The 26,347-nt window shown below is 40.2% G+C and overlaps 2 protein-coding genes across 9 annotated transcripts in view; both read right to left on the bottom strand.

The window, feature by feature from the left end:
• Rgl (Ral guanine nucleotide dissociation stimulator-like) overlaps positions 1-16,450 on the bottom strand; it is a 35,845-nt gene extending 19,395 nt beyond the window's left edge. For 2 of the 4 annotated variants that reach the window (XM_086915777.1, XM_086915776.1), the window contains exon 1: positions 4,320-4,722. Coding sequence is in view for 2 of the 4 variants with exons in the window: in XM_086915779.1 (XP_086771905.1) it covers positions 15,629-15,658 (30 nt within the window). In the remaining 2 variants the exon portion in view is untranslated. Of the gene's footprint in view, positions 1-4,319; positions 4,723-15,628 lie in introns of those variants that run through there. The other 2 variants (XM_086915779.1, XM_086915775.1) reach the window with 2 other exon arrangements.
• A 529-nt stretch (positions 16,451-16,979) lies between these two features.
• The window catches only part of Axud1 (AXIN1 up-regulated 1), a 32,554-nt gene continuing 23,186 nt past the window's right edge, over positions 16,980-26,347 (bottom strand). For 2 of the 5 annotated variants that reach the window (XM_031918860.2, XM_031918853.2), the window contains 4 exons: positions 21,042-23,258; positions 20,668-20,918; positions 20,127-20,543; positions 16,980-20,015 (listed from right to left, as the gene is read on the bottom strand). In XM_031918860.2, the coding sequence (XP_031774720.2) occupies positions 19,023-20,015; positions 20,127-20,543; positions 20,668-20,918; positions 21,042-23,244 (3,864 nt within the window). In that variant the 5' untranslated portion in view covers positions 23,245-23,258 and the 3' untranslated portion in view covers positions 16,980-19,022. Of the gene's footprint in view, positions 20,016-20,126; positions 20,544-20,667; positions 20,919-21,041; positions 23,259-24,045; positions 26,014-26,347 lie in introns of those variants that run through there. The other 3 variants (XM_086915767.1, XM_031918857.2, XM_031918861.2) reach the window with 2 other exon arrangements.

Below are 26,347 nucleotides of genomic sequence, written 5' to 3'. Positions count from 1 at the left end.
CCACCCTCGCAATTTAATAATCACGTTCCCGACGAAATGGGAAATTCAATCGGTTATTTTGGAATATCGTTCGTACGACAAATCGTTTTCAAGGAAAAGAAACGAGAAACTCGAGCACCCGATTCGGAACAATTTTCTGAAGCGGTCGTAATCTCGAAAGGGAAATAGTGCTTGCTCAGGCCCCGGGTAGGAGACTATCAATTACCTTTCTGCGAATCACGTCGAATGTCGCCAAGTCAGGCATCCTTTCCACGTATACACGGCGTCCAACGAAAAACGAAAGCGCACGCCCGTGTGATTTATAACCGAGAATAATTTCTACCGCCGACCGAGAGAGGCGTTCCTCGTTCGTCTCAGTTGACGAATAAAGGCCGTGAAAGTGCGCCACGAAACACCCAACACGAAAAATAAAATAAATAAATCTAAAATTCCACGCGTGGAGGAAAAAGTGCACCTTCACGCGTGTTTCCGTTTCGAGGATAAACATTGGACGTTTTTTTACGAAATACTGGCGTTTTAGAAACTTTTAGCGAGTTTTTGTAGCAGGTTTTATGGATTTATCGTCCGTAAGAGGATTATATCTTTGGATGGTCTAACAGGTTGTTTCTCCATCCGGATATATCTGATATTTTTTCTTTCTTACTTATCAAGATTAAGAGGAGGAGGGAGAAAACCTAATTTAATTTTAGTTTCGAGGAGAAATATATTTTCTCTTATCCTTCGTGAATATTTGAAAAATATCGCTTTAGGGGGGGAATTGAATCCTTCGTTTCGCGAATATTGAATCTTATTCGTCCCTCGACTTATTCCGAAACTTTCCTCTTTATTTATCGGGCAAAAAAAAAAAAAAAAAAAAAAGAATAGATAGAAAAACTTGGATCAATCAGACTCCATCAGATTCACGAGACGCCAATGAATCGAACCGTCCCTTTCCCCTTCGACACGATTCGTAAATAAGGCAAACTATAATTAAATATGACCGCGACGAGATATCGTTGCCGCGTCCAAGTGATAAAAGAAATGAAAAGGAAGGGGTCGAATGAGATGTCGCGGATGCCGCTGATACGTTAACATACTCGAACATACCGGTTTCGTTCCATATTCGCCTCGATCCATCACCTTTCTCGAACGGAAAAAAAAAAGAAAAAAGAAAAGAAAAAACGAGGAAATAAAATAAAAATAGAAAGGATGGAGGAACAAAAATGAGAGAAGGGGAAGGAAAATTCTGCTTGTGCTTCGCGATAATCCGAAGTTTGGACCGCGGCCCGCTTTTAATCGCCGGTATAAACGCCGGTTATTACGGAATTCGTGCCAAATTGCGTACGAGCAAATTACTCCGTTGCTCGACACGCCAGAAAATGTTGCACGTGCCACCGACCGCGTGCGCCCCGATACGCGCCCGATCCATTCAACCGTGCCTCTCGAAACTTCATGTCGAGATCCGGTTGTCTGCCGAATATTTTTTTCCACAAGAGAATCGGAGAGATATTTTCACTCCTCGAAGAGTTCGTTTCGAATTGGAAATTGAGAGAAAAGAAGGTAGGTTTGTTTTGTTCAATTTGGGAGAGTATTTTTCATTAATTGATCGTGTAATTTTCAACGCGTAATGAAAATTAAAAGTTTTTATTCTCTAAATGCGTTCACGGCCAGATAGATCGAACGATACTCCGTATATTCGTCTCTTCTGGGTTTATTCTAAAAGTCTCCTTCAGGATTTTCACCTATTCGATTCGAAATAAACGTTGTTAAAATAAAACGTTGTTGGAGGGACAAATTGGATGTGGACCAATCTCAAAAGCCAATCCCCGATGGTGGGTATTTTCATCGATCTGTTTCCTCGAGATGCTATCAAAAGGGATTGTACGAATATTGGATCTTATGATGGATCGATATGGAGCTCGTTTGGGAAACGCGCGCCTCGAGAGGAATTATGATCGAACGTGGTGACAGAACAATTAAACAAGGAGGACCTATCCTGAGAGAACGTTCAACCTTATCGATCCTACTTATAAAAAAAAAAAAAGAATAATTACCATAATCGAATCTGCGAAAATGAAATTTTTCTTTAAAATTAAAAATTAATCTCACATTATTATTATATTCACGAGAGTTGAAGAGGATTGGCGGGAAACTAAAAGGGTGGCTAAAATAAATAGCTAAAAAGGCATGCCTAATCTTAAATCTAAAACCTGCGAGCCCAAGAATTCCGGCCGCGTATTCTCGTCTATTTTTGCTCGTTACGAGTCCGATCCCCGTTCAATTTTTAAAGAGGCGACGATCAAATGCCGACAATTAAAATACGAACAGGAATAAGCGGTTTATAATATAAGGTAAGACGCGTAACGCACGGCGGATTAGTCATGCGCGGCTAATGCACAAGGTGCGCGATCGTTCGCGTGCAAACATGTGCAACGTGTGACAACGCGCTCGATTTTCCAAGGCGTTCCTAGAAACGGTGAACCCGTTCGTCCGCGCGCCCTTATGTCACCAGTGTATTTGCTTCGATAAGAGATTACCTACATACGAGAATGGATATTTGAACGAAATGAAACACGTATATAATATTTTTGTGTACCGCGCGTTCGAAGAATTTTCTACTTAAATATATAAATTTCGATCGTCAACGCATAATTTTTAGTTAAATTACGTCTTGTTTCCCGCGTGAGATAAACATTATTGTGAAAAGAAATTGATAAAGATTTGATTTTAACGAATGTTTTCAATTTTGCTCCGATTTTTAATAGTAAAATTTTTAATTTGTATCGATCGATAATAAATATGCCGGATAGAAGAACGATCTCTAAGAATATTGAGAATATATATATATTGAAATTCTAAATGACGAGTGCACAAAAATTAACATAAAAGATATTCTCACCGATTGAATACATTTCTCTGAACATAAACTCCTATTATTTGAATGGAAAAATCATACGTAACGAGAACCAGTGAATTCATATTGTACGAACTCGTTATATAAACTGTTTTAAATGGAGTTTATTGTATGGAAATATCATATCGTTGAAAAATTATACGAATAAAATTTAATAATCCCGAGGAACACGCCAGAAAATTTATATAAACTAAGCTCCACGTTTTTTTCTCTTTTTTCTTACATCCTTGTTACTATATAGATTGATAACATGACGATAACTATCAAATGGAAGCGATAAAGGCACAATTGCGAGGCGCCAACACGCGTGGGAACAAATTAAATCTTCCAATCGAACGAATTTGCCATTGCTCGATCATAACGACAACAAACATTTCCATCGCCAATTTTAAATATGCAAACTAATAAAATGACACATAATGGATCGAAGGATTATTATTCTTTTTGATACAGGTTAAATTGAAAAGAACGTTTCGTCCACTTGTGAATAAAAGAGAACGATGGATCAAAGTCTTTAATAGCTACGTTGCAAGAAAAAAAAATAAGTCGTCCTCATTTCGTCAACCTTTCATTACCGGTGTTCCTGCACTTCTATATTCGCATATATAATACTACCACGCTGTGTAATCAAGAAAATCTATAACGTTGATGCAAAGTTAGTAGTAAAAGTACCGATCAATCAAACGACGTTAGAAACGACGTTCTATCAACACATCACGGAATTCGTAATGAAAGGAAAACGAGAGAAAAAAAGCAGAGCTCGATGTATCTTTACGAGATCTCGTGGCCACGATACTACTTCGCGACCGCAACCTTGCAAACCTACCATTTATCTCATTGCTCGGTCATTATTATCCCTCGAAAACAAAACCGGTAAAAATTCACCGGTAAACGGAACAGCTCGCGCAACCTCGGATTCTCCATTTATTATTTTCACCCTTGGCAAGGTGAGAGGATCCAAATACAATACACGCGCGATAGAGCTCGTAAGATAAACAATATTTATAGGAAGTAAGATTCGTGGAATCCAATGGTATCGTCAGATTCAATGAAAACACGAACAGAACTGCGATATTGTTTGTATAGTTGAGAAATATAAATGCGCATATTACGAACGAATGCGAAATAAAATATTCGTTATGATATTATAATTAATACGAATTCTAATTTATTTTTTCCTTTTCTCTTTTTTTCTACTATAATTGCATTCGTTCGGAATATGAATACGTATATAAGTATCCACAATCTAATTCTAATTATGAGCAGGAAAAAAAAAAAATCACTCCTCTTAATAAGGAATCATTCGATATATGCTAAGGGTTAACCATTATCTCGTGATAAAGAAAAGCGAAACTCAATCCCCGCAATATTGATATCCTTAAGAATATTGTTAAATCTCGAAATTCGAATAAAATCGATCACTCACCGAGCGCAAGCCTTCTTCCTCCCGGAGAAAATCGTGCTTTCGAACAAAGAACGGAGGACGTGGTCCGTAGAACCCCAAGAAACACGACTCGATCCCCGGCAAACTTCGTACTAACTCGACACCTGCCCTCGAACCTTTCTCTCCCGACTTCTGTTTCCACACGCACAGGCTGCCACGCACACACGCACGTGCGCCGAAACTGCGCCGCCGAGATGGGGCACAGGTGGTCGTATACGATGGAACACAAAACGGGAGGGAGGAAAGAGTCACGCGACCATTTCACGCCGGGAACACGACACGGCTGCTCGCGGAGTGAACCGCGCGGCTCGCCGTCCCGACTACGACTGACTACTCTTCGCGCCGCGAACACGCAATTCGGCTCATTGCAATCGAACTGACCACGCTGTTACGTCCACCACTTGTCTCCATTATCATCGTGGGCCGTGCACTGACTGACGTAAATCTTCGTCACCCCGCGACTCCCACATCGTGAGCGTCAAGATGGAAAGAGAAAAAGCGGTGAAAATTTGTGGATATATATATATGCGTACGAAATGTTTGTTTATATGCCTGGGAATAACGATATTGAAATCGTTAACTAATTTTTAATATCATCTAGTTTTTAAGAATGAGAAAATGTGGTTAAACGAGAAGAATGAAGTAAATGAGAAAGAAGTATAGAGAGGTTTTTTTTGGGTTTTATGATTTTGAATGAATTAATTTTCAGATTTTTCTAATACCAATTACTATTTCTGTGGGAATTTAGAATTATTATATTTTATATAATATTGTTGATTGCAATGAATTTTGGTTGAAGATGTAGTTAACTCTTTTTTTTCGTTTAATTTTGTTAAATTTCGAAATTTAAAAAATGTTTGATTTTTATGCAAAACAAGATCGTTTCGTTATAACTATATACGTAGTACGTTATATACAGTACGAGGCATAAGATAAAGTTGAAGCATGACATTATCTACTGGAGAAACCAAGCAGAACTCGATCGATAAATTCGATTTCGCCCGCCAGATTTTATCATTCATGCGTATGGATGACCATCATTACTCGCATCATTTTTATTTAGATCATTTCAAAGAATATCAGAAATATTCATATAGAAATAGGATATCTCGTAAAACATTAATATAAAATCTTATGATATCGAAAAAAAAAAAAAAAATAATAATAAACACATCATAGCTGGAATGTAATCGAATGACGTACAATCCCATTTAACAAGAAATCATGCGTCAATTGTTACATCCTGTCGCGTACATTGCAAGCATAAATATATACAAAAAAAATCAACGGAATCAATTAAATATTCTTGAACCATAAAATTTATCTGGCTATGACCAACTAACATAATTCCTTGAAATTGACACAAATTCAAAAGTTAAAAAAATTTTCCAAAGGAAAAAAAAGAAACGTACATATCTTCCATTTTAAACACCGTAAATTTTCACAGGCATACATATACAAGTGAAAATAGAATGGATCTTAAGCTATTCTAGAGCAGTCTAGAACAGTGGTTCTCAAGATATATAGATACCAACTTAAGAATTATTAATTTCTTATTAATTATTAATCATTAATTTCTCCAAAACGTATGCCAATCACTCTTAAAGACGATATACCCAGAACAAAAGTTTGAAAATTATTAATCTAAATTATTCGCAGGCATGGTTCCATTTAAATTCGTCCATTTCTTTTCCTACATTTTTTCGTGATCGCGTGTCGGTAATGCCATAATCAAGTACAACAGTTATCGTATGAAGAATTGATGCATGTCTCCGACACGAGTCTTTAAAATATCGGATTTCGTTCGTTTCGGTCACGCTTTCTACACGAATCCTGGAAATCCGATATTCCGTCTCCCACGATTACGCGGGATGTTATCTAGATATCTATTAAACGCGTTACATTAAGAGAGAATTAGCTAGAAAATTCTGCGACGATAATACAAAGTCGATTGATTTTTATCCATTTTCTGTTATTATATCGTTTATTAAATTCGTGTATAGCATCGCAACACGTTCACATTTTAAAATTGAAATAGGAAATTTCACGAATTAGAAGTGTTCTTGTTTTTTCTTTCCCTTTTCTAAATTTACATTCGTGGGAAAGTAATATAAGTTGTATCCACATTACGATACACATTATATCGTTTTGTTTAATCGGTTATATAATCCTCATTGTTTGCTTCAAGATGCTGTGAGTTTTTTTCGTTTTTAACTCATTAAGAACTATATTTTTATGACTCCATAAAAGAGGATTACTCAGCTAAATTAAAACAAAGATGCTTAAAGAACAGTATCCTAATTAAAAGATCTATCGATCTGTTCTTTAATTTGTTCGATAATTAAATCATTAATTATAACTTTTATTCGCCGATTTGGAATAAAATGTAATATATTTCAAAATATTTAGAAAACTAAACAATGTATATCACTTAAAATTGACTCACGATATATATCTTATCTATCGCAAAATCGACATTACTTTTCCATCAACGTAATGTATATCAAATTAGGATATGCTATCTTTCAATCCACTCGCAGGGACAACATTTCTTCGAAACAACAATTCTTAAACTTTCATGCTTCGAATTACTTGCTTCAAAAAATTGCCCCAAATTAATTCCTTAAACAAATCAGAGGAAACAATCTCGAAGATATCAAAGGCTCGAGGAAGACCCCCAATTCGAAATACACGCACACACACACACACATATATATATATATTGTTCGAATGTTGGCGACGTCACTTTGCAAAAGGTCTCTGAAGCAGAGGAGCCACTTCAACGTCAAGATGTTTGCCCTGTCTCCTCTCGTACAATGGTGAATAGATGGGATTCTGGAACAGGAGACGTAATTCCATTCCCCGTATAAAGCGGCCTGAGTCATCAAATTCACCCTACTCGAGGGTGATAGAAAGCTGTAACGAGGGTGGCCGAGTACAACATACCGGCCTTTATGATACGAGACCGATTTGGAGGATACGAGGATTCTTTTTTTAAACGAAATATATTATTGCAGAGGCGATTAAGATTAAGATTTCTTTTACGAAAGGATTAAGCTTTCGCTTAAACCGTGCTACGAGAAAACGTTTATAATATATACGTGAGTCTTGATAGACGAGGAAATAACATTTTTATGCCGATAAATAAAATTCTATACTCTTGGAATATGATAAATTTTCATATTGAAATAGTATTCTATTCTAATCCTAAACGGTTAATAAAAAAAAATATTCGTACACATTATTTATCATAGTATTTGCATCGCATAAAATTACAACTAATAGAAAAAAAAGTAATAACAGATTCTTTTATCGGACAACGAGAGATTGCGCGCAACAAAACTAACTTTTTTCTAACAACGTTGCAAAATATTCACACGATTCCTCTTTCTTCTCATTTTTTTTTTTTTTTTTTTAGACCACTTAATCCCACACTACTAAAATTCTCGAGGATCGATCGTTTTCTCAAATCGAGAGAAAGAGAGAGGGACCTTCACAAAGCCGCGTCTAAAAGCCACCCCAGACAATGTCGACGAGGGTCGGGACGTGGTACGAACTTGAACGAGTGGGCACGAGTGGATCGATAAACAATTGCAACACTCGCACAATGATCAAACTACGTTTCACTCGTTATCACATACCCGCCACATTGGCTCGCAAGTGTTAAAATGCAACCGTGACGTCGCTCAACGTCTGACGTAACCGGCCTCCTACGTCATCTCGTCGCAACACGTAATCGTGCGCCGTGTAACTACCGTCAAACTGATTTATAGCGGGAAAGAGCGGGTGAATGGGGATAAATATAACGCGTGAAATTATAACAGGTACTTCCTGAAGGGCTTGGACGATTTTTATTAACGAGAGAGAAGATAAAATTACACGGGAGAAGGAGATCGCTTCGAAAACTGGTTATTTTCGAGAGGTGTTTCCTCGTTAACCCTTCAACATCTGCGAGCAAGATGTCTCGTGTGGCGACGTTAATGACGAGACATCTTTAATTTTTAATACGAAGTGAAAGCAATGGGGAAAGAAAAATTGGAAAAAAATTTAGCTTCGAAGATGTACCGTACGTCAATTTCACCTTGCTTTGAGAATTTTTTATACTTTCAAAATTTTCTTTAATTTTGCGAGTTGAAGTTAAAATTAATTTTATGTATAATTCTCTGCGTAATTTTAATTCGTTGTGGATTGAGGTAATAATAAATACGAGAGAAAAATTATATTGCTGAACAACAAGAATGATTTTGATGTTATTAAAAAAGAAATAAACCTAAAATAATCGATCAAAGGTATCCTTCACTATGATCTTAATTTCTGCCAATAATTTTCTTCGAAAATTAATGCTATTTTAAATAAAAAACCCTATATAATTTCTCTAAAAAGAAAATATCCAGCAAACAGAAGCTGATCCAAAAACTGAATAAGATTCTCATTCCAGCTCAATTTCCTTTTCCATATAATTGCATTCGTTCATCTCTGTTTCCACGAGGACACTCTCAAGATTACCTATAAGACTAGCTAAACAGCTTCTGGGAGGTCAGAGATTGGAACGTGAAATTCACGTTTTCGCGGATTTCGTGGTGCGTTTGCAACGTGTGATCGTGGTATACGGTGCATTTCGTTCGCCGACACGTTTCGTTTCGTTTTGTTTCCCCATCCGTTCTCGCGTGCAATTCACCGAACAGTAAATCTTGTTAGAGCGTATATACGCGTACTCCAACAACAAGCTACTTGTGTGCCAGTCTGCACACTGAGAGCGCGGTCCACCACCGTGGAAAAATCGATACTCAGCTTCTCACCCCTGGAATCGACGGGGGAACAAACTCTGCCTCTAACGGCAGCAACTCGTCCAAAGATATGCTCCTTCTTTTTTTCCCTTTTCGTTTCAACGCCTTTCGCTTTGATCACTTTTTCGATCAAACGATTGGGAAAAAAGAAAGGATCGTCCAATCGATAAAAATTTTCCCTAATTTCAATATTATCAAGACTCAAACGATCGAATTCGACGTCTGTTATTTCTGTCTGTCCACTCCATAGCAATGTTAAAAAATTAGTTTCAAACGAATGCTATTTGCCACGTATCTATTTTATAATTATCGGAATAATTATAAAAAAAAAAAAAAGGAAAAAATGTAAAAAAATGTAACGGTGAATCGAAAACATCCGCTCGTATCAAACCGACAACCTAATTATTCATAGCCTCTGGTTTCCAAGCCGACCGAGAAGTAATAATTATATATCCAGTCTGTGCTCCTCGGTCCTAAGGTCGTTTACTTTCTTAGAATCTCGTGCGTCTGCTCGCGTGTACACGCAATACACGGCTAGAAAGGCGAGCATGGTCGATAAAACGCTGGCCCCAGGCGAGACGATGTTCATTAACCCCGTTAACTCTCGCGGATCCATTTCTGCGCGCCGATTTCTTCTCTCGAAACGTTTGATCGATCGCGACTCTTGCCTCGATACGGAAGAAACGATGGATAACGGAACCGTGGAACGATGTATCGGCCGATAAACCAAAAGATCGATCGGGTGTATCGATTATTCGAAGAAAAATTGATTCAGCGTAACGAGCGAGGTCACGGTCATTGGATGGATCGGAGTTGGAACAGAGAGACGAGGTGGCCGATGGGATTTACGATCGAGCGAAACAGTTATATATATATATATATATATATTATACGGTCTGAATCGTGGACGTTGGATCGAAGAGTGTAACAGGTGTTAATAAACGAGGAAAGAACGCGTGAAGTAAATATGATAATTGCATCCTCGATAAATGGAATTTCCGATGAAATTGTTAAGTAAATTGGTAAATTGTTGATACATGTGTGAACGAATTTTTAAATCTTACGGTATGATCGTATGATTTTTAAATCTTTCTTTAATAACTCGACAACAAGAAGGTAAAAATTTGTTGGAAAATTGAGCTTAAAAAAAATCAATTTGCTATTCGCCTCGATTTAAAAGGTAAAGGGAAGTAAATATCTGTTGAAAAGTATCGAATAAAAGCGAAGAAAAAAAAAAAAAAGTGGCCATTACTCAAGGACGATCATTTAGTTGCGTGGCGTATACTATTCGCGAAATTTCTCCACTTTCACACGGGATCGGCCGGTTTGTAAAACACGTGTTTACCAGCAGTGGTAGTCAAACTACCGCTGTTCCCAGTCATTAGAGCAGACCCCCGATTTCTTCCTTCTTATGAAGCGATTCAGGATCCAATTAGCACCGATTTTCATTTAATCGTCCCCCTCTTGTCTAGTCCATTCTTTTTCCCTCCTCCTCCCCCCTCTTTTAATTCGCCATTGTCACCGCTTTCGTTCGTGAACAAGCGAAATCAGTCGACCGAATTGCACCACGCCGAAACCTTGAGCGATTTCAGACTCACGTAGGTGTACCGAGTCACGAATACGCGTGCGTGTCCCACGCGCAACCCACGAGTCACGTTTTCACGAAAAACGATAGATTTCGATAAAATCTTGAGTGGGGAAAGAGGGGTGTGTTTGAGATCGAGCGCGAAACAAGAAGATCGTGGATGGCGCGACTCGTTTCGAGGAAACGGTATTAAGATCAAGGTCGAAAGAGTTAGACAGTTCGATGTGATGTCCGTTGAATTTCGATTTGAATTCGATTCGAGGCGATAAAAATTAATAATTTTATTTGTTCGACGAACGAGATCTTCGAAAGCTCGTGAATTTTGTTAATCTTTCTAATCTTTTATATTTATAATTTATATATTTTAAGATTGGAAATGATTTCCAATAAAAACATTTAACTGATCGAAAGTGAAATTATGAAATTATACATTATCTGGAATAATTTAATACACTGCATACTCTATAATTAAAATTGAATGTTAACTTAAGATATAGAGATAGAATAGATATAGAAAGAGAAAGTCATTTGCATATATTCGCGACTAACTTTTCCTTGAAACAGCAATAATAATTTTTTATCGCATTAGGAAGTAACATTTCTCCGATTTACCAAGTTCTGCAAAAAAACGACAAATATTTTAATCACTATAATCAAATCCACTTGTATAAATGTTTGATTTTCGATAGCCGATAGCAATTTCACAACTCCAATAAGAAACAGCTCGACCACGAGACGCTTCTATGATTAACGTCTGCAGATCTTTTTGCGGTTTCAAGCCTCTTAAACCTAAACCGAGGCTTGTATTTTTATTTTTCTTTTTCCCCCCTCATCTGTTTTCCTATCCAGCCTTTATATCTTTTGTATTACGTATTATCTCGAAACCACGATAAGAACGGAAAGGAGCAGCAAAAAATAGATTTAATATTCCTTTTCTTCCTTAACGGTCGACGCAATTTCTTCGACCATTCGATCCTCCCATATTCCACGCTTCTATAATTCTCGCGTAGAAATTACAGAAAAAAAGAAAAATTTGCTTTGCTATCGTTATGTGCAATCTCGAAGCATGCGGCTTAAACATTATAACCTTCGACTCGTTTGAACTCGTATAACTCCTTCATTGAAATAGAAAATCGCGTTAAATGATTTTAAGTGGATCTAATATCTCGTACGAGGTAAATTTTCCAAGAACCACGGCGGTTACAAAAGAATTGTCGAGATCTGCATTCTCGTTAAAAACGATATCAATTCAATTTCCACGATGTATTTTAGTATCATTCCAGTATCGCAGCTATCACATTCCTATATCTTCAATTTTCAAAAGATTGAATCATCTTTCGAACTTCGTAATGATCAAAATTGAATGTATTCAGACCTAATCCAATCCGCTTATTATAAATCCTCCTCTATTATATAAATCCTCGAGATAATCCTCGTTCTTCCATTCCAGACGAAAATCATTATTTCAGATTCGCTCACGACACGAGTCTAATTGCCTCCCCTCCCCCCTTTCTGTCTAAACATTTGCACCGTGTCTGTTTCAATATTGGCACAAACGTACGAGGCAGAGTAGTACGTACCACGAATGTACCGCATGAAGATGAAAAAATACGCGTGTGTACACGGCGACGCTCCAATTCCTCGGCACGCGGTTCGCACGAATCAATCTTCTCACGAGCGTGGCTCGATCGTGAGAAAGGCGGATGTCCATTCAGAATTCAGTACAAAACGAGAAGAATCCCGTCTCTCCCTTTTTCTCTCTCCGTGTCGCTTTCCTTTCTATCCTTGTCTTTGTCTGGGTTTCCCGCGATGATCCCCGATCTTCGTCGACGCCGACCGAACGGAAACGTGAAAGTAACGTGGACCATGATGCGTGGTTCGTGGCGGTCGCGTATTTTTCTCCAACGCGTGAAATCGATACGCGGGAATCCATCTCTCTCGTGTGACACATCGATATGGGAAAGGGATCAGGCCTACTGAACCGATACCCGTGAATCCTGCGATTAATTACAGTCGATCGGCCGAGAGTGAGAACGTTTAACCGTTTGTTGCGACCGTTTCTTTTCTTTGGGAGAGGTTACGTGTGAATTTCGTGTAATTAGAGTTGTACTATCTTGTTGGAGTTGAACGAATTAATTTCAGTGTCGAATTACTTTCGATGAATATAATGTTACAATATCCGTTACGAATGATGGGTTAGAAGAAGAGGATCACTGGATAAACAATTAATTAAGTTCAAGGCACGAGTTACCTCATCCTTCTCGATTAACAGTTTAATAGATTAATCGTGGGATACGTGGACGAAATAAATTTTTTAACCAATACGAGCCTTATCTATACATTGCCTAATCCATACCGATTCGTTTTTTTTTTTTTTTTTTTACGACCTAATTTGAACACGAAGAGTACCTCCCACTTTTGATCATTTTAAATATCTATATAAGATAGATTTTCACCTTGGGTCGAATAACTAGAAGTAACAGTACCCGTGGCATTGGTACGTCTACCATCCACTGAACGCTCCAGATCGACTCGTTTATCGTTCGAGTTTCTTGCACAAAGTCCTCGTTCATTCTCCAACATCTGGCCGAAGATGTATTTCCCGGACGAGTGTCTCGAAGCTATCTCTCTTGCCAACAATGGGGCAATTTTCAACCACGAGATAGACACTATTGTGAACCTGTATCTTCGATCACGTATATAGCATATCGAATATTCGGATTTACACACATATATATATCGTTACAGAATCGTCACAGAATAGCTCGAACGTGTTCCCTTTCCTTTTCGATGAAAGCGTGACCCAAGACGGAAATCAAAGTATAGTATACAGGGTGCTCCAAAATATCGATCGAAAGTATCTTCGTTTCGCGAGAAACCGACTCGAGACTCCATATTGCGTATAAAAACTAACGTAACTTTCTCTTCCATTTTTTTTTTTTTTTTTTCTATTACGATCACTTGCATGAACGTTAAACGCTACGTGTATATACATTCTTGTTCGAAATCTTAGGATGGATGTTGTATTTTCCACGATATTTCGACATTTTTGAAAATATTATTTAATCTTCCAATGTCTCTAATTTAAACTTAATCGTACGATTATTCTAGATACGAAAATTAATAACACGAAATAACTTTACATATACATATTTTATAAATTATTGTAAAAATTTTCATTCGAGATTTTCTGTGTTTGCTGTTCAAGGATTTGATGCAATAATTTTAAATTCAGTTCAATATGTCATGGATAAATTTTTTTTATAGAAAAATCGGTTTTTAAACAAGCAAGTTGTATGTACGTCTCGTAGAACACGTTGTATCTATGAAAAAGTTGTACATTCGCAAAGCCCGCACTTCTTTCTCGCCTCCTGCATTCCGCGACGCGCCTCGTTAGACTTGACACGTATTACTTTGCATTCTCATAAGCGTTATACCGTCCTGCCTTTCTCATCGACCAAGAACTGGTAAAGGATTAACGCGATCGTGGAATTTTTAATCGAGAAGGAAACTTTGCGGACGACAACACTCGTATCAACCGAACAGAATAACTAATGCTTTGAATCTAATTTCTTGGTTAGCAAGGCTAATCGTCGAATATTACACAGTAACGATAGCGATAGAAATAATAGCAACAATGATAAAAAACAAATAGGCTAAAATCAATTTCGAAGTGGAGGATATGCGTAATATACGAGAGCGATATGGTCGAGCGAATAATTTCTAACATAAACAGAACGACATCCCTCGATAGTAAGCATACCTTCGCGTGCGCGAGGCGTGCGCGAGTTTCATTGACTCTCGAGTTATTGAACGTGTTCCATCCAAGTACAAGCTGTTCGCTGCATTACGATTGCGTCCACGAGAACAAAGGTCAACGAACAAGAGATTATCTTTGGACAAGATCCTCGAATAAAATCAACAATGAGAGAAGAAAGAGAAGGGAGACACGTGCGATATCGAAACGATTCTTAGAGAACGTAGAGAACTCGTTTTAGGCGACGTCCCGATCGAAAATCATATTCCGCTCTCGTCCCATTTTGTTCCGTGGCTAACCGAGCTTACGAAACGTAAAGCGGATTTCACAACTATGACCATCGAGCAAAAAGTAACGTTAACCGCAAGGAATTACTTTTACTCGGTACAGATGAGACTGTCCATTCGGATCACGTGGTCCAGAAACACGTGACAGCATCCAAGTTATTAGCAATTAACGTTGAACGATGTAATAAAGATCTATGATCTACGAGTCCTTTTTCTAATTGCTTTAGAAGAACTCGTATTTCATCACGATGAAAATTACTGGTAATAACGTAACTCTCGTATAAGGTTAAATTATAGGATAAATGTTTGGACAAACTTATTAAATTCATTCTTTGAAACTACCGAATTTAAACGCAATGTTTAAACGCGTTTAGAATCCCCACGCGAGCCGATTAGTCAGCATAATTAACAATTGTCAAAAGATTGAAACTCGTTACGTACAAAGTGAATCGAAATCGATTCACGCTGACGACGCAATCGTGCAATTTCATGATTGTTATTTAAACATTTTATTTCCTGTTTCATTGATTACGTAAAAAAAATTATGATAAGGAATGTTCCTTCTGTCAAATGTTTTATAATTTTTTCAACGAGCGATCGAAACGTTTTATCATTGACACGAAAGTGAAATACATATGTTCTCTTAAGAATATTCCCGCCAGTAGGAATATTTCCTTCGTGACCGCGTTACGTTAAAGAGAGAGAGAGAAGAAATAAGAAAGAGAAAGAACGAGCTTTCAAATCCACGATTATTTCCGCACGACAAAACCGCGCTCTGTCAACCTGCATATTTCACTGTCCGCAATACAAACACGAAACAGACAGAGAGACAAAACAGGAGGGAGTAATAAAAAAGAGAAAGGTATGATAATTACCAAGGAGTCGTCCCCATTGTCAGCGCTCATAGCCCACCGCTAGCGCGAGGGAATTCGAGATCGTCGTCGTGGTCGTCGTCTTCGGTCCTCTTCGCCGCCCTTCCGATAGAACAACCTTGCACTCGTCATTCTGCAGCATATCCTAAATTCGCAGGACACTCGAAGGACTCGTTAATATACACTAATGATAGCGCCTCACACCTGTCATCTGACATTGCAGCAACGACGCGACTTGTGATACAATGGTTAACGTGTATAGAAGGGACGAGATAGAAAAAGACCGAATCGAGAAAGGGCAAGCGTAAGAGAGAGAGGAACAAAGAGAGAGGACACTGACACACGAAACGTCAACGACACTAGCACGCCGTCGTGTTAACCGTTCTCACGAAAGCGTCGCGAATTTTTGAACTACGCCATGAACATGAATCCCCGCACCACACATCGAATCGAACTCGATCTCTTATTTTCGCGTTTCAACGATCGAACGGGAAGAAAAAAAGTCGAATAATAAATTTACCGCACCAATCGAACTACCGTACAGGCTCACGGGCAAGCGCTTACTTCCAGAGACACTCGACTCGAGAACTACTAGTGCTTTCCCTTCCATCGCGTCGTCCCCACTCCTCGCGGCATACGAACAGGAAGAAGAAACGAGTCATTTAGAATCGAACTAGTTTGCCACGTAGAACATCACATGAATTACCGTTTTAAAAACCGATCGTTTGTGCACTCGCGCTTTCGAATATGATTTATATTTCGAAAAATAACGAGAAAAAACACCACCGCGACACGAACAGGATTCCCGCTATGGACGCCATATTGAAACTAAACGTGCGCGCGCATCTATAATTTCAGATACATAATTTGAATTATTTAGCGGGCTATTTAAATTTTCGTTATAAAAACTTATTAAAATTTATATAGTTATTTTAAGTAATATTAATTTCTAATATTTCGTAAGACTTCTCTCTTCGTTCGTATGAATAATAATAATAATAATAATAATAATAATAATAATAATAATAATACACGTTAGTGTCTTTTAATCGCATATTATCGCAATAAATAAGAACAAGTATATTAAATATAGAAAGAATATTTTTGCATAACGTTATGTGAATATTACCGGATATCCTATGCAATTAACATGACTTATATGACAGGATCGTAATACGGATCAAGGTACAATACATAGAAAAGAATCACATAAAACATTAGTTTTTGCCAACTATTTCCAACGTAACAAATGAAGGAATTGAAGGATCATGGTATCATGAATATAAAAGGACGAAATAACAAAGAACAAAAAGACGCACACATAATAAGACAACACATTACACGACAGACAAGAGACTTTTTCACAACATTTAATAAAACGCTATCAACTATGTATGCCTTTTTTTTACTCAAATACTCTAAAAGTTACTTACATACGTGTAGTTTATATGTATATTTATGTTATACGGAGGTGTCACATCCCTCGCAACATCTTAACTCTTTAAATCTACGTCTCCCTCTCGTTTCTTCTATTTTCGAAAATGAGATTTCGTTATCATTGTACACTGACAACAAACGTAACGATTTTAGGCACCAATCAGCGACGATGAACACAGTGTAAAACACGGAAATAGAAGATCGTCAAAAGTGCTTGGGAGCTGACACGTCCAATAAGTATGTATAAATTTAATACTAGCGTCGTTATCATTGTTTTCTTATATGTAATATTTCAATTAATCGTGGGTATAGCGATCAACGTCCCGGGATGCTAAAGAGGTCTGTGTCTGAAAATCTACAAGGTGAGTAACAATGGGTGTGCAAAAGAATATCTGAATACGATATATTTACCATTAGACTTTGTTTACTATAGTTTTTGAAAAAATTAAAAAACTTCGCGCAGATTTGTTTTTTATTTTGTTCATGTTAACGATTACCTTGAAATTGCAAAGACTGAAATTGAGCCATTGATCAAACCATTGAGAAAAGACAAAGACAAAGAATTCTTAATAAAGAAAGAAAGAAAGAAAGAAAGAAAAAAAAAGAAAAAAGAAAAAAACCTATACTTTTTTTACACAAAAAAAATTCACTTTTTGTTACATTTTTGTAGAATGTGCGTGATATTAAAAAGGGAATGCAATTTCAAGGTATCAATACAAAAAAATGAGAAAAATATACGAGGGCTTAAATATTATGTGTTCTGTAGACAGCGTGCGCTTCGTATGCCAACCAACTATGATCTCTCTCTAACATTCGAAACATGTACATCCATATGTAATCCCAATGCGCGTGCATTCATTACAACACGAGAAAGTAAGTCAAGTCTCTATCTTTTATCATCATCCGTTGATTGAAAAAACCATTCAAACTCGATTCCTTACTAACTGGCATAAAAAAGTCCCATAATTTATTTTCTTAATCTACGATCCTGGCAAATTGCATTTTCATATGCAATTGGGTATCACAATCGCTCATATTTTCGTGGTCGTAATATAAATGTGTTTTTGTCTGTGTACATGCATATGTCTTTTTTTTCTTTTTCTTTCTTTTCTTTTTTTTTTTTTTTTTTTTTCCTTTCTGATCAGCAATGCGAACATCTTTCGATTCCGCTGTCGCAATTAAATATTAAGTTTTTCGCCATCGCCGCTGTCGCACGGATTCGAAAACTTGTTTTATTCTTTTTTTTCTTTTTTCTTTTTTTAAAAAGACGCGAGACCCGCGTTCCTATGATTAAAGTATTAAAGTTAAGTATTATAAACTGCAATCTAAGCTGATCCCATATGTTGTTTCTTGGTCACAACCTCGTTGAATTTGTTCTGTAACTGTATACAGAATTCTTGTCGGTTCAAGGAGACTGTTCATGAAGATTTTCGACGAAGACCTTTCCTCGAAAATCCTTCACCGAATTGGCGGCCCTGGATTCTCTTCACGTTTATTGAGAGCATCGTCTTATCCGTTCAATCAATTACACAATCGATGATTTTATAATAAAGGAACAACAAGGACGATGTCTCAAAGTTCCATCCCGGGCGGACGCACACGTATCCGCGTAATTTTTCTAACGACATCCACGGGACTCGTCGTAGTTATAACCGCGAGTGATTCTCGAGGAGAACACTTGTTCTATTCGAAAATCACATAAACAATTTACTCAGATTTATCTAACGCATGGAAGGATAACTGGTTAAAATTCCAGTACCTTCTTATCGGGATACTTCTTCTTTCTTATTTTTTTTTCTTTTTTTTTTTTTTTTTTTCTCTCTTTTCTTTTCTTTTATTCGCGAGGTTTTCGACGAAAACTTGTCGAAATTACTCTATTTTTCATTATAAATCACTATGGGTCAAAAACGGACTTTTGACGGACTTGCACATAGACAATTCATCGTATCTACAGTTTGACCTAAGCGGATACAGTCTCAACCATTGATTTTTTTATGATCTCCCCAAAATTTTCGTCGCACTCCTCTGTACTTTCCGATTGTTGTTCGTTAACTTGATTCTTCTCCACCTCAACCTTGGTTCCATTACCGTGATAAGTACTGTGCGGTTGAGGCTCCATTTCACCGTAATACGAATATCTACCAGACAAAAGTTCAGAAAATGGTTCTAGTTTACCCATCTGTTGAACCACGGTATTCATCGGCTGTACCGAATTTAAATTCGTATATTGTGATCCGGTTGTTTCATCTTGCGCAAAACTAGTTTCATAGGTGGAAGTATGTTGTCCGGGATGGACCTGGCAGTTCCCCTGAATTGATCCGGTATCTTGTCCGTAAGGCGCGTAGTGTGAGAACCCTGCATTTCCTGGCACCGTTTGGAATTGCGGCTGAAATTGCACCCTAGATGTGGAAGGAAGGTTAGCGTAAGGCTGATAATCCTGATAAGGAGGCTGTTGAAAGTTAACCCCGGCACTTGTTTGCCCCGAGAACGTTTGAAAAGCTTGACTAAATTCAGGATGAAGTTTCCTTTGAGGTCCCTGCGTACCGTCAACAGTGTCTTCGCTAGGATAACAATCATCTCTAATCGCATACAAATCCAGGCTATCCTCTCTAGTACCGGACACTTCTGGCTGACAATTTGTCCCGCCATCTCTGGCGTCGTGATTCTCGTAATGCAGCGTCGTAAATCCACCGCCGTTCAGGCATGATTCCGTAGTCCTATTCTCCATCACGGATCCTAAATTGATCTCTCGTAACGGACTTCTACCGTTTTGATTGTCGGAAGCGTCATGATCCGCGCCTTCTTCCTCTTCTCGTTGCTTTTTCTCTAACTCCAATCGCATCAGCGTGTGAATGAAATGCGTTCGTACTCGTACTGGATTAAACTCGATCCTGCCTGAACTATTTGCACAACCATCGCGGGTACATCCGCAAGGGAAACCCGCTCTGTCAACCTATTAACACACATTGCAATCATTCACTTGTTCTTTTTCTCTTTTTCCATAAAAAACTCTTTACCCATATATATATATATATATATATATAAATAACGTTCATCTACTAACCTGGCACTTTACATTAGCTCGACTACAAGGACAGCTCTCGGGATCGCAGTATCCTTTACACCCGCAACCACAATGCTCTCTGCTAGCTCTAATATCGCGGCACTCGTCCTTCTCGACCGCGTCTATTCTACGTACTCCTGCTGCCCTAAGTAAAGCTCGTCTCTGCCATGTAGGCACTGGTTGCAGGAAGTAATAACTATCGATATCCAGATCCTCGTTATCACTTTGCTCCTCGTCCGTATCGTCGCTAGGATCCTCAGAACTGGAGGCCGCTTCCGATACGCAATTTGCAGCACGCTCGGAGCGTAATTGAGCTAGCCTAGCACGATGAATTCGCCTCTGTTCGGCAGCGTGCTCCGATAACGAGAATCGTTCAGCATGAGTGTGAGTTGCGCTCATGCCAAGAGTGCTGCCACCCTGAGAACGATAAATCGATTTAGCATATATGCTGTATTCGTACGTACTGTATACCATTGAATACGTATATAAATGCGGATATAGCGTATGTAATAAAATTTACAACGAGATAAAATCTATATACCTGAGAAGGTACACAAGTAAAACCCTGTGCCCTGGGAAAATAATAAACTGTGACCGCGTCGAACTGAATATTGCGTTTCTTTTTCATGGATTCATCCGTATTGCTCCTCTTTGGGCTAGGAACCCCTTCCATACAATCCATCAATCTTCGTTTCAGATTACTCTTCGAAGGACTGCGAAAATTCGTCAATGGCGTCTGCGGCGTATCGGGTACATCCACGTTCGGTACAAAGCTATCCAATTGATTCACTGCTGAAACAGAACGTCGTCATATTTCCTTCTTGCTTGTGGACAAAAATTATCGTGATGTTGTTGAACTTTAACAAAAGTTCTGACTACGTAAAAATGGGGAAGAAAATTGTATCGTTCGATTACCTTTCTCTTTGTCGGAAAGAATATCATCCGGTATCCTATCTAAGAACGAGGTCTCGGAATCGCTTTCCGGCACCGGTGCAGGCCCTGGATCACCAGGAATCTCGCTCCCCAGACCAGAATCGCTTCCATCCGATCTAACTTCATCTCGTGCACCGGTGGCAAGGGCCAAACTTTCCGCTGAATCTTCGGTGAAAGGTTCCGGCCTCTCCGGTTCCAACCTCGATATGATCTCCGGATTAATGTCGACGCAACAAATGGACTCGCTCTCTTGACAGGATATTTGGTCGGAAGCAGCGTCATCGTCGCATCCACCGAGACGTACGTTCGTCATGCTCGACATTTCGGAACTATCGGAACCAGTCTCGGTTTCCGTCTCTGTATCGATAGCTTCTGCAACGTCCGCAGTAGATTCCAACAACTCCTCCGGAGAGGTGGGTCTCGTCGCCTCGATCGGATCCAAATTGCTCAACGTTTGTAGATTCGCGGTGGAAGGAAGAGGAAATGAAAACACGACCTCCTCGTCCTCGGCCAACTTTTCTATTATCGCCCTCGGTGCCGCCGTCTCTTCCAACGCCTGTTGTTGGATCGTTGTCATCGTTCTCGCCGTTTTCGGCAACGTTATCCTCTGCAACAGCACCTTGCATTCCTTAATGGGGGTGGAGGTGAAAGATGACTCTAATTTTTCTCGCGCGGTGGATACTAGAACGGAGTCTACTTGTTTCTCCTGGTCCTGGGACTCAGTCTTTTCATCACTTTCGCTCGTGTAAGTGCACAATGGGACGAAACACTGTAACGATTCCTTGGGATCGGTCCTTACGTCTACGTTACCGGCATCGTCCTTGCATTCCTCGCTAGTTTTCTTCTGCTTCCTCTTAGGTACGATTACCATACGCTTGCTCTTATCTTTCCTTTCGGCCGCCAAGTAACGGGACAAATCGATCTGTTCCACCTTAACTATTAAATTGGGTAACGAATTTTTTATCAGTTCGTTAGAGGTTTCGTCGCGCGTAACAGCGCAAGCATCGCCGGCAGGCATGGTGTCGTTGCACGAGCACGAGTCGTCGATCGGCTCCTCGCACTGTTTCGGCTCCTCGCACTTTTTAAGATTCCTCTCGGGGCTGTCGCGAGACAGGGAACAACAGGAATCCTCGTCGATGAACGGGTCCGGGTACTCGAGCTTTTCGCCCTGCTCTGCCAGCGCCTCCTCCACGCTCCCGCTGGTACATTCACCTTCCAACGATGTCGCCACTCTGCACATCCTGCGTTCCGCGGTGTCCGTGCAATCTGTCGCCTCGGTATCGTGGTCCGAGGCTTGAAAAGAATCGTCTAGGCTCGTCGACAATCTACAGTTAGTGCTCGTCAACAAATCATCGAGGATCCTGTTGTTTCTCGGCACGCATCGACTGCCAACCTCGCTGTCGAACAGGCACGAGTCCGAGGACAACGATATCTCGCCGAGGGTGCGCTCTCGAAGAGAGACCAACACCGGCGAGATCCTCCTTACTTGATTAGACTCGTTCTCGGGCATCTCGACGCCGATTCGCTTGATCTCCGCATTGATCGGCAGGAAATCGGTAGCCGGTCTCTTTCTGCATATCGGCGACGAGGTGACGAATTCCCCGTCGCTCGTTTTACAGTACTCCGTCGTCTGTTTCTCGCTGACGCACTGAACCATCGACGGCGGCGACGGCGATAACGTTGCCGATGACGACATTGACGTCGTAGATGCCGTCGTCTGCGATGTCGTACATATCGTCGTCGACGTCGCCTCTAAACAATCTTGTTGTTCGACTTCGATTGATTCGTTCGATTTCACTTCTACGTTCGCATCCACGTCTTCGTCCTCGGATCGTTTCTCGTTCTTCCCCAATTTAAGACCCATGTCGGAGAAATCTAGTTGACCTTCGCCGGCCGAAGAGTCGTTCGAGGTCTCGAGAGAAGCGAGCGAAGCCTCGCACGATTCTACATTGACAAACGTATCCTCGTTTTCCTCGATGGATTCACCAACGACGACGACATCGCGCATATCCTCCTCGGCCGCAGTCGTCAAAGAACCGACATCTTCGTCACTTCGTTCCGTTGATTCGGCGGTTGTAGACGGCTCCTCCGTCGACGCGGACGTTGTTGCTTCCGACGACGATCCCGCCGAGGTGAAATCTTCTTGGGCCTCGATAAGACGGTCCTGGGCCGAAGGCGATTCCATCTGGAGCGTTTGATCTGCGTTGAATGAGAGAAACACCAAAAAATTCGTTAAATTCGGCGCGTGCATATCGTAATTAGAGATATTTAGAGAACAAACATCGCGAATTAAAAGAAACGTATCTTATCTGTCGAATCTCTCTCGTCGCCTCGAATGGACTCGAAAGATTCAAAATGATCGAAAAACGAATTCGAGGAAAGAAATTGCGGGGAGAAAAGATATTGTGGAATAACAGATCCAAGTTCGATGGACGTCACACCACCACCACCAGGATCGATTCATGCCATTTTACGTCAATACTACTACTCTACTACTATCCTCGTCGTCTCGTTTCATTTCAACGTGTAACAATCATGTTCTCCGCGTTGCTTCTTTTCCTCGAAATATCATAAGCAAAGGGGACGAAGAGGAGGATGGAGGGATCAATAATCCGCGCGCCGATACCGCGCACCGGTAAACCGGAGGAGAAAGACACAGTGGAATGCCAACACGGAGGAGGGGGAAAAAAAAAAAAAAAATAAATAAATAAATCGGGCATATCCCGAAAATCTAATCCATAGTTTTCTACGCCCTCCTCTCGCCGATTCACCATCTTGCGTGTGTCGCCGATCCCACGCGCGTATCACCCCGTGACTTTAATCCGTCGATATCTTTCTTATCGGGCCACCGAATATAAAAGGGACTCTGCATATAATCCTGGCCGGAGATTATTGATTCAAAGCTGGCAGGAAAAGAGGGGTGGGGTGGGGTGAGGAAAGGAGGGGGAGGGGGAGGTTTCTGTCTGCCTTCGGTTACCATGCGCACCTTGTATCCCTTATATACCCCAGAAAACTCTGCAACTTAACCAGGTGTAAACGGGTTCTTGGTCTTCCGTTTCTCCGTTTCGTAATATCTTTTTTTCTTTCTTTTTTCCTTCTCTCTCTCCTTTTTTTTTTTTCTTTTTTTTTTCTTTTTTTTTTTTTACCTTCGAGCCACACGATCTTGCGTCCCCACCTTCCACACCACTCTGTCCTCGCGCAAAGCCCGAACCTCCGAACACGAGGCTCGACCTCGACAATCTCTTATCACGACAACAAAGCCTTTAAGTCGTCTCGCAACTCCAGCTGCCTCCATTCTGCCCTCGAACCCGTCTATCGTCCCTGAGATCAGTCGCGGAGCGATTGGCATCCTCCATCGAGGACAATCGTAGTGCGTAGGCTCTCGAGTTGCACGGCATTCAACAATGTCTGATTGTGCGCACGGGGGGCTGCTATACGCGAACGGCTTCCTTCGGGGAAAACGATTCCAATTTTATCGACGAACCAGCCTGCAAGAGTTCTCCGAGGGTCGGCTTCTTTAACTCTCTATTGGACGAACGCGTTGCGAGAAGTCACGTAGACCGATAGTCCGAAAAATCCAATATCGTCGAACGAGTTCGATGAGTTTGGATAAAAACAGATAGAAAACTTTTCAAGAGAATAAAATTACGGTTTTAAAAAAATACGAAGAATCGGAGAACTCGATTTCGTTTACTCGTTTCGTTTCCCCGAGTATGAAACACCGAGAGAAATTCGACGTCGACGATCGAGCGAGATTAAACGAGATGGAACGTTCTAACGGAAGACATCTCTGTTCTCGTGCGATTCGGAACAAAGAGATAGCACGGGTCGAGGAGCGAAAGCTGGTGTGCGAGAGACACGAGAGAAGAGCGATTCAGAGAAACAACCTTGTCGATGAAAGATCCAAAGCAAACAGCGCGAGAACGATACGAGCAGGAATAATGCTCGATTCGGGCTTGAAGCGAGAACTAGTAGTTGGACGTTCACGAACAGACTGACTGACTGAATGTTCCCAGAAGAAGAGAGAGATACGGGCCTCCTCTCTCGTTTGATGATGATGATGATAATACTCGGTGCGAGAAAGCGAGGGAAATATGCCTCTAAGTGTGGAGAGTATAACTCGTAGAGAAGGAGGAAGCGAAGCGGAGGCGCGTGCGTCGCGTTCGACAGCTCGGAGCAGAGTGAGCGTAGCTGCCTCGACGCCGCGTCGATGACGATTCCGTTCGGCGCCGCTACTCGGTCACCTTCGGCTCGCCTCGGTTCTCTCCTCTGCACTAGTGAAGGGTACACGCGTACTTTATACGTAGGAGTATGCGTGTTTGTGAATGTGTAATACAGTGTATAGTGCTACGAAACGCGGTGGTTCTCAACGGCCGATCGAACGGAATTCAACTCCGCACGATCAATCTTCGCCTCTATTTTCGGCCTTTTTCCCAAAACTCTCGTTCCTGCGGATGCCTCCAACATTCAACACGAATATTTATCCGAAACGTACAGAGGAAACCTATCTACCTACACCTACCTATCGAAGGTAACACGAACGGTGGGCGCGAGTGAATGGTGTTTTCACATTTTTTTTTTTTCCAACGGTCAATCATTGATCACATCGATGAAATTCCGCGGCCTTTATAGAGATAATTCTATTTTCTGCGCACTCTTATACGTGGCCGATCGAGACACACTGCGCGTAGGTTACGCCTACGCGTATATACACGCGTGTAAAATTAACGATTGGTATTATTAACTTTTCTAGACTAAGTACATAGTGTCTTAGACTTCTTTTCGCTCTCTTTTCTAAAACACAACTGAGAAAGAGACGTTAAGCATAGTTCATTATAAAAAGTAGAATTATCAAGTAGCTTTCGAATACCGTTGAAGCATGTAATTGAATTTTTTTCGATGTAGAGCAGAATATTCATTGCAAAGTCGGCAAAACGGCTGGGGAAAAAATAAGAAGCGTCGTAGACATGTAACGATTCAACATCCAATAGTTTTTAAATTATTTAAATTAACCTCCTTACACTTGCTCGCCGACAGTCGACGATTATCGTGCGATCATCGGTGAAAAGGTTGATCACAACATTGTACGCAACGACACTCTCTGTTTATCCACAGGGAATTCTAGGCCTTCGTATACCTCTATCAAACTCCGATTCAAAAGTCCTTACTTATAAATACAGGAAATAGAAAGATTCCCGCGTGTAACTGCGGAGAATCATCGCGTATTATCGATTCGAACGATTGACCAGCCTCTGTGAAACATCCAAGGTAATGCCCGTGTTTGTCCA

The sequence above is a fragment of the Apis florea genome, unplaced genomic scaffold, assembly GCF_048593485.1.
Source record: "Apis florea isolate Af1SG1 unplaced genomic scaffold, ASM4859348v1 contig_3793_pilon, whole genome shotgun sequence".
Lineage (NCBI taxonomy): Eukaryota > Metazoa > Arthropoda > Insecta > Hymenoptera > Apidae > Apis > Apis florea.
This window is presented reverse-complemented; position numbering and strand designations above follow the sequence as displayed.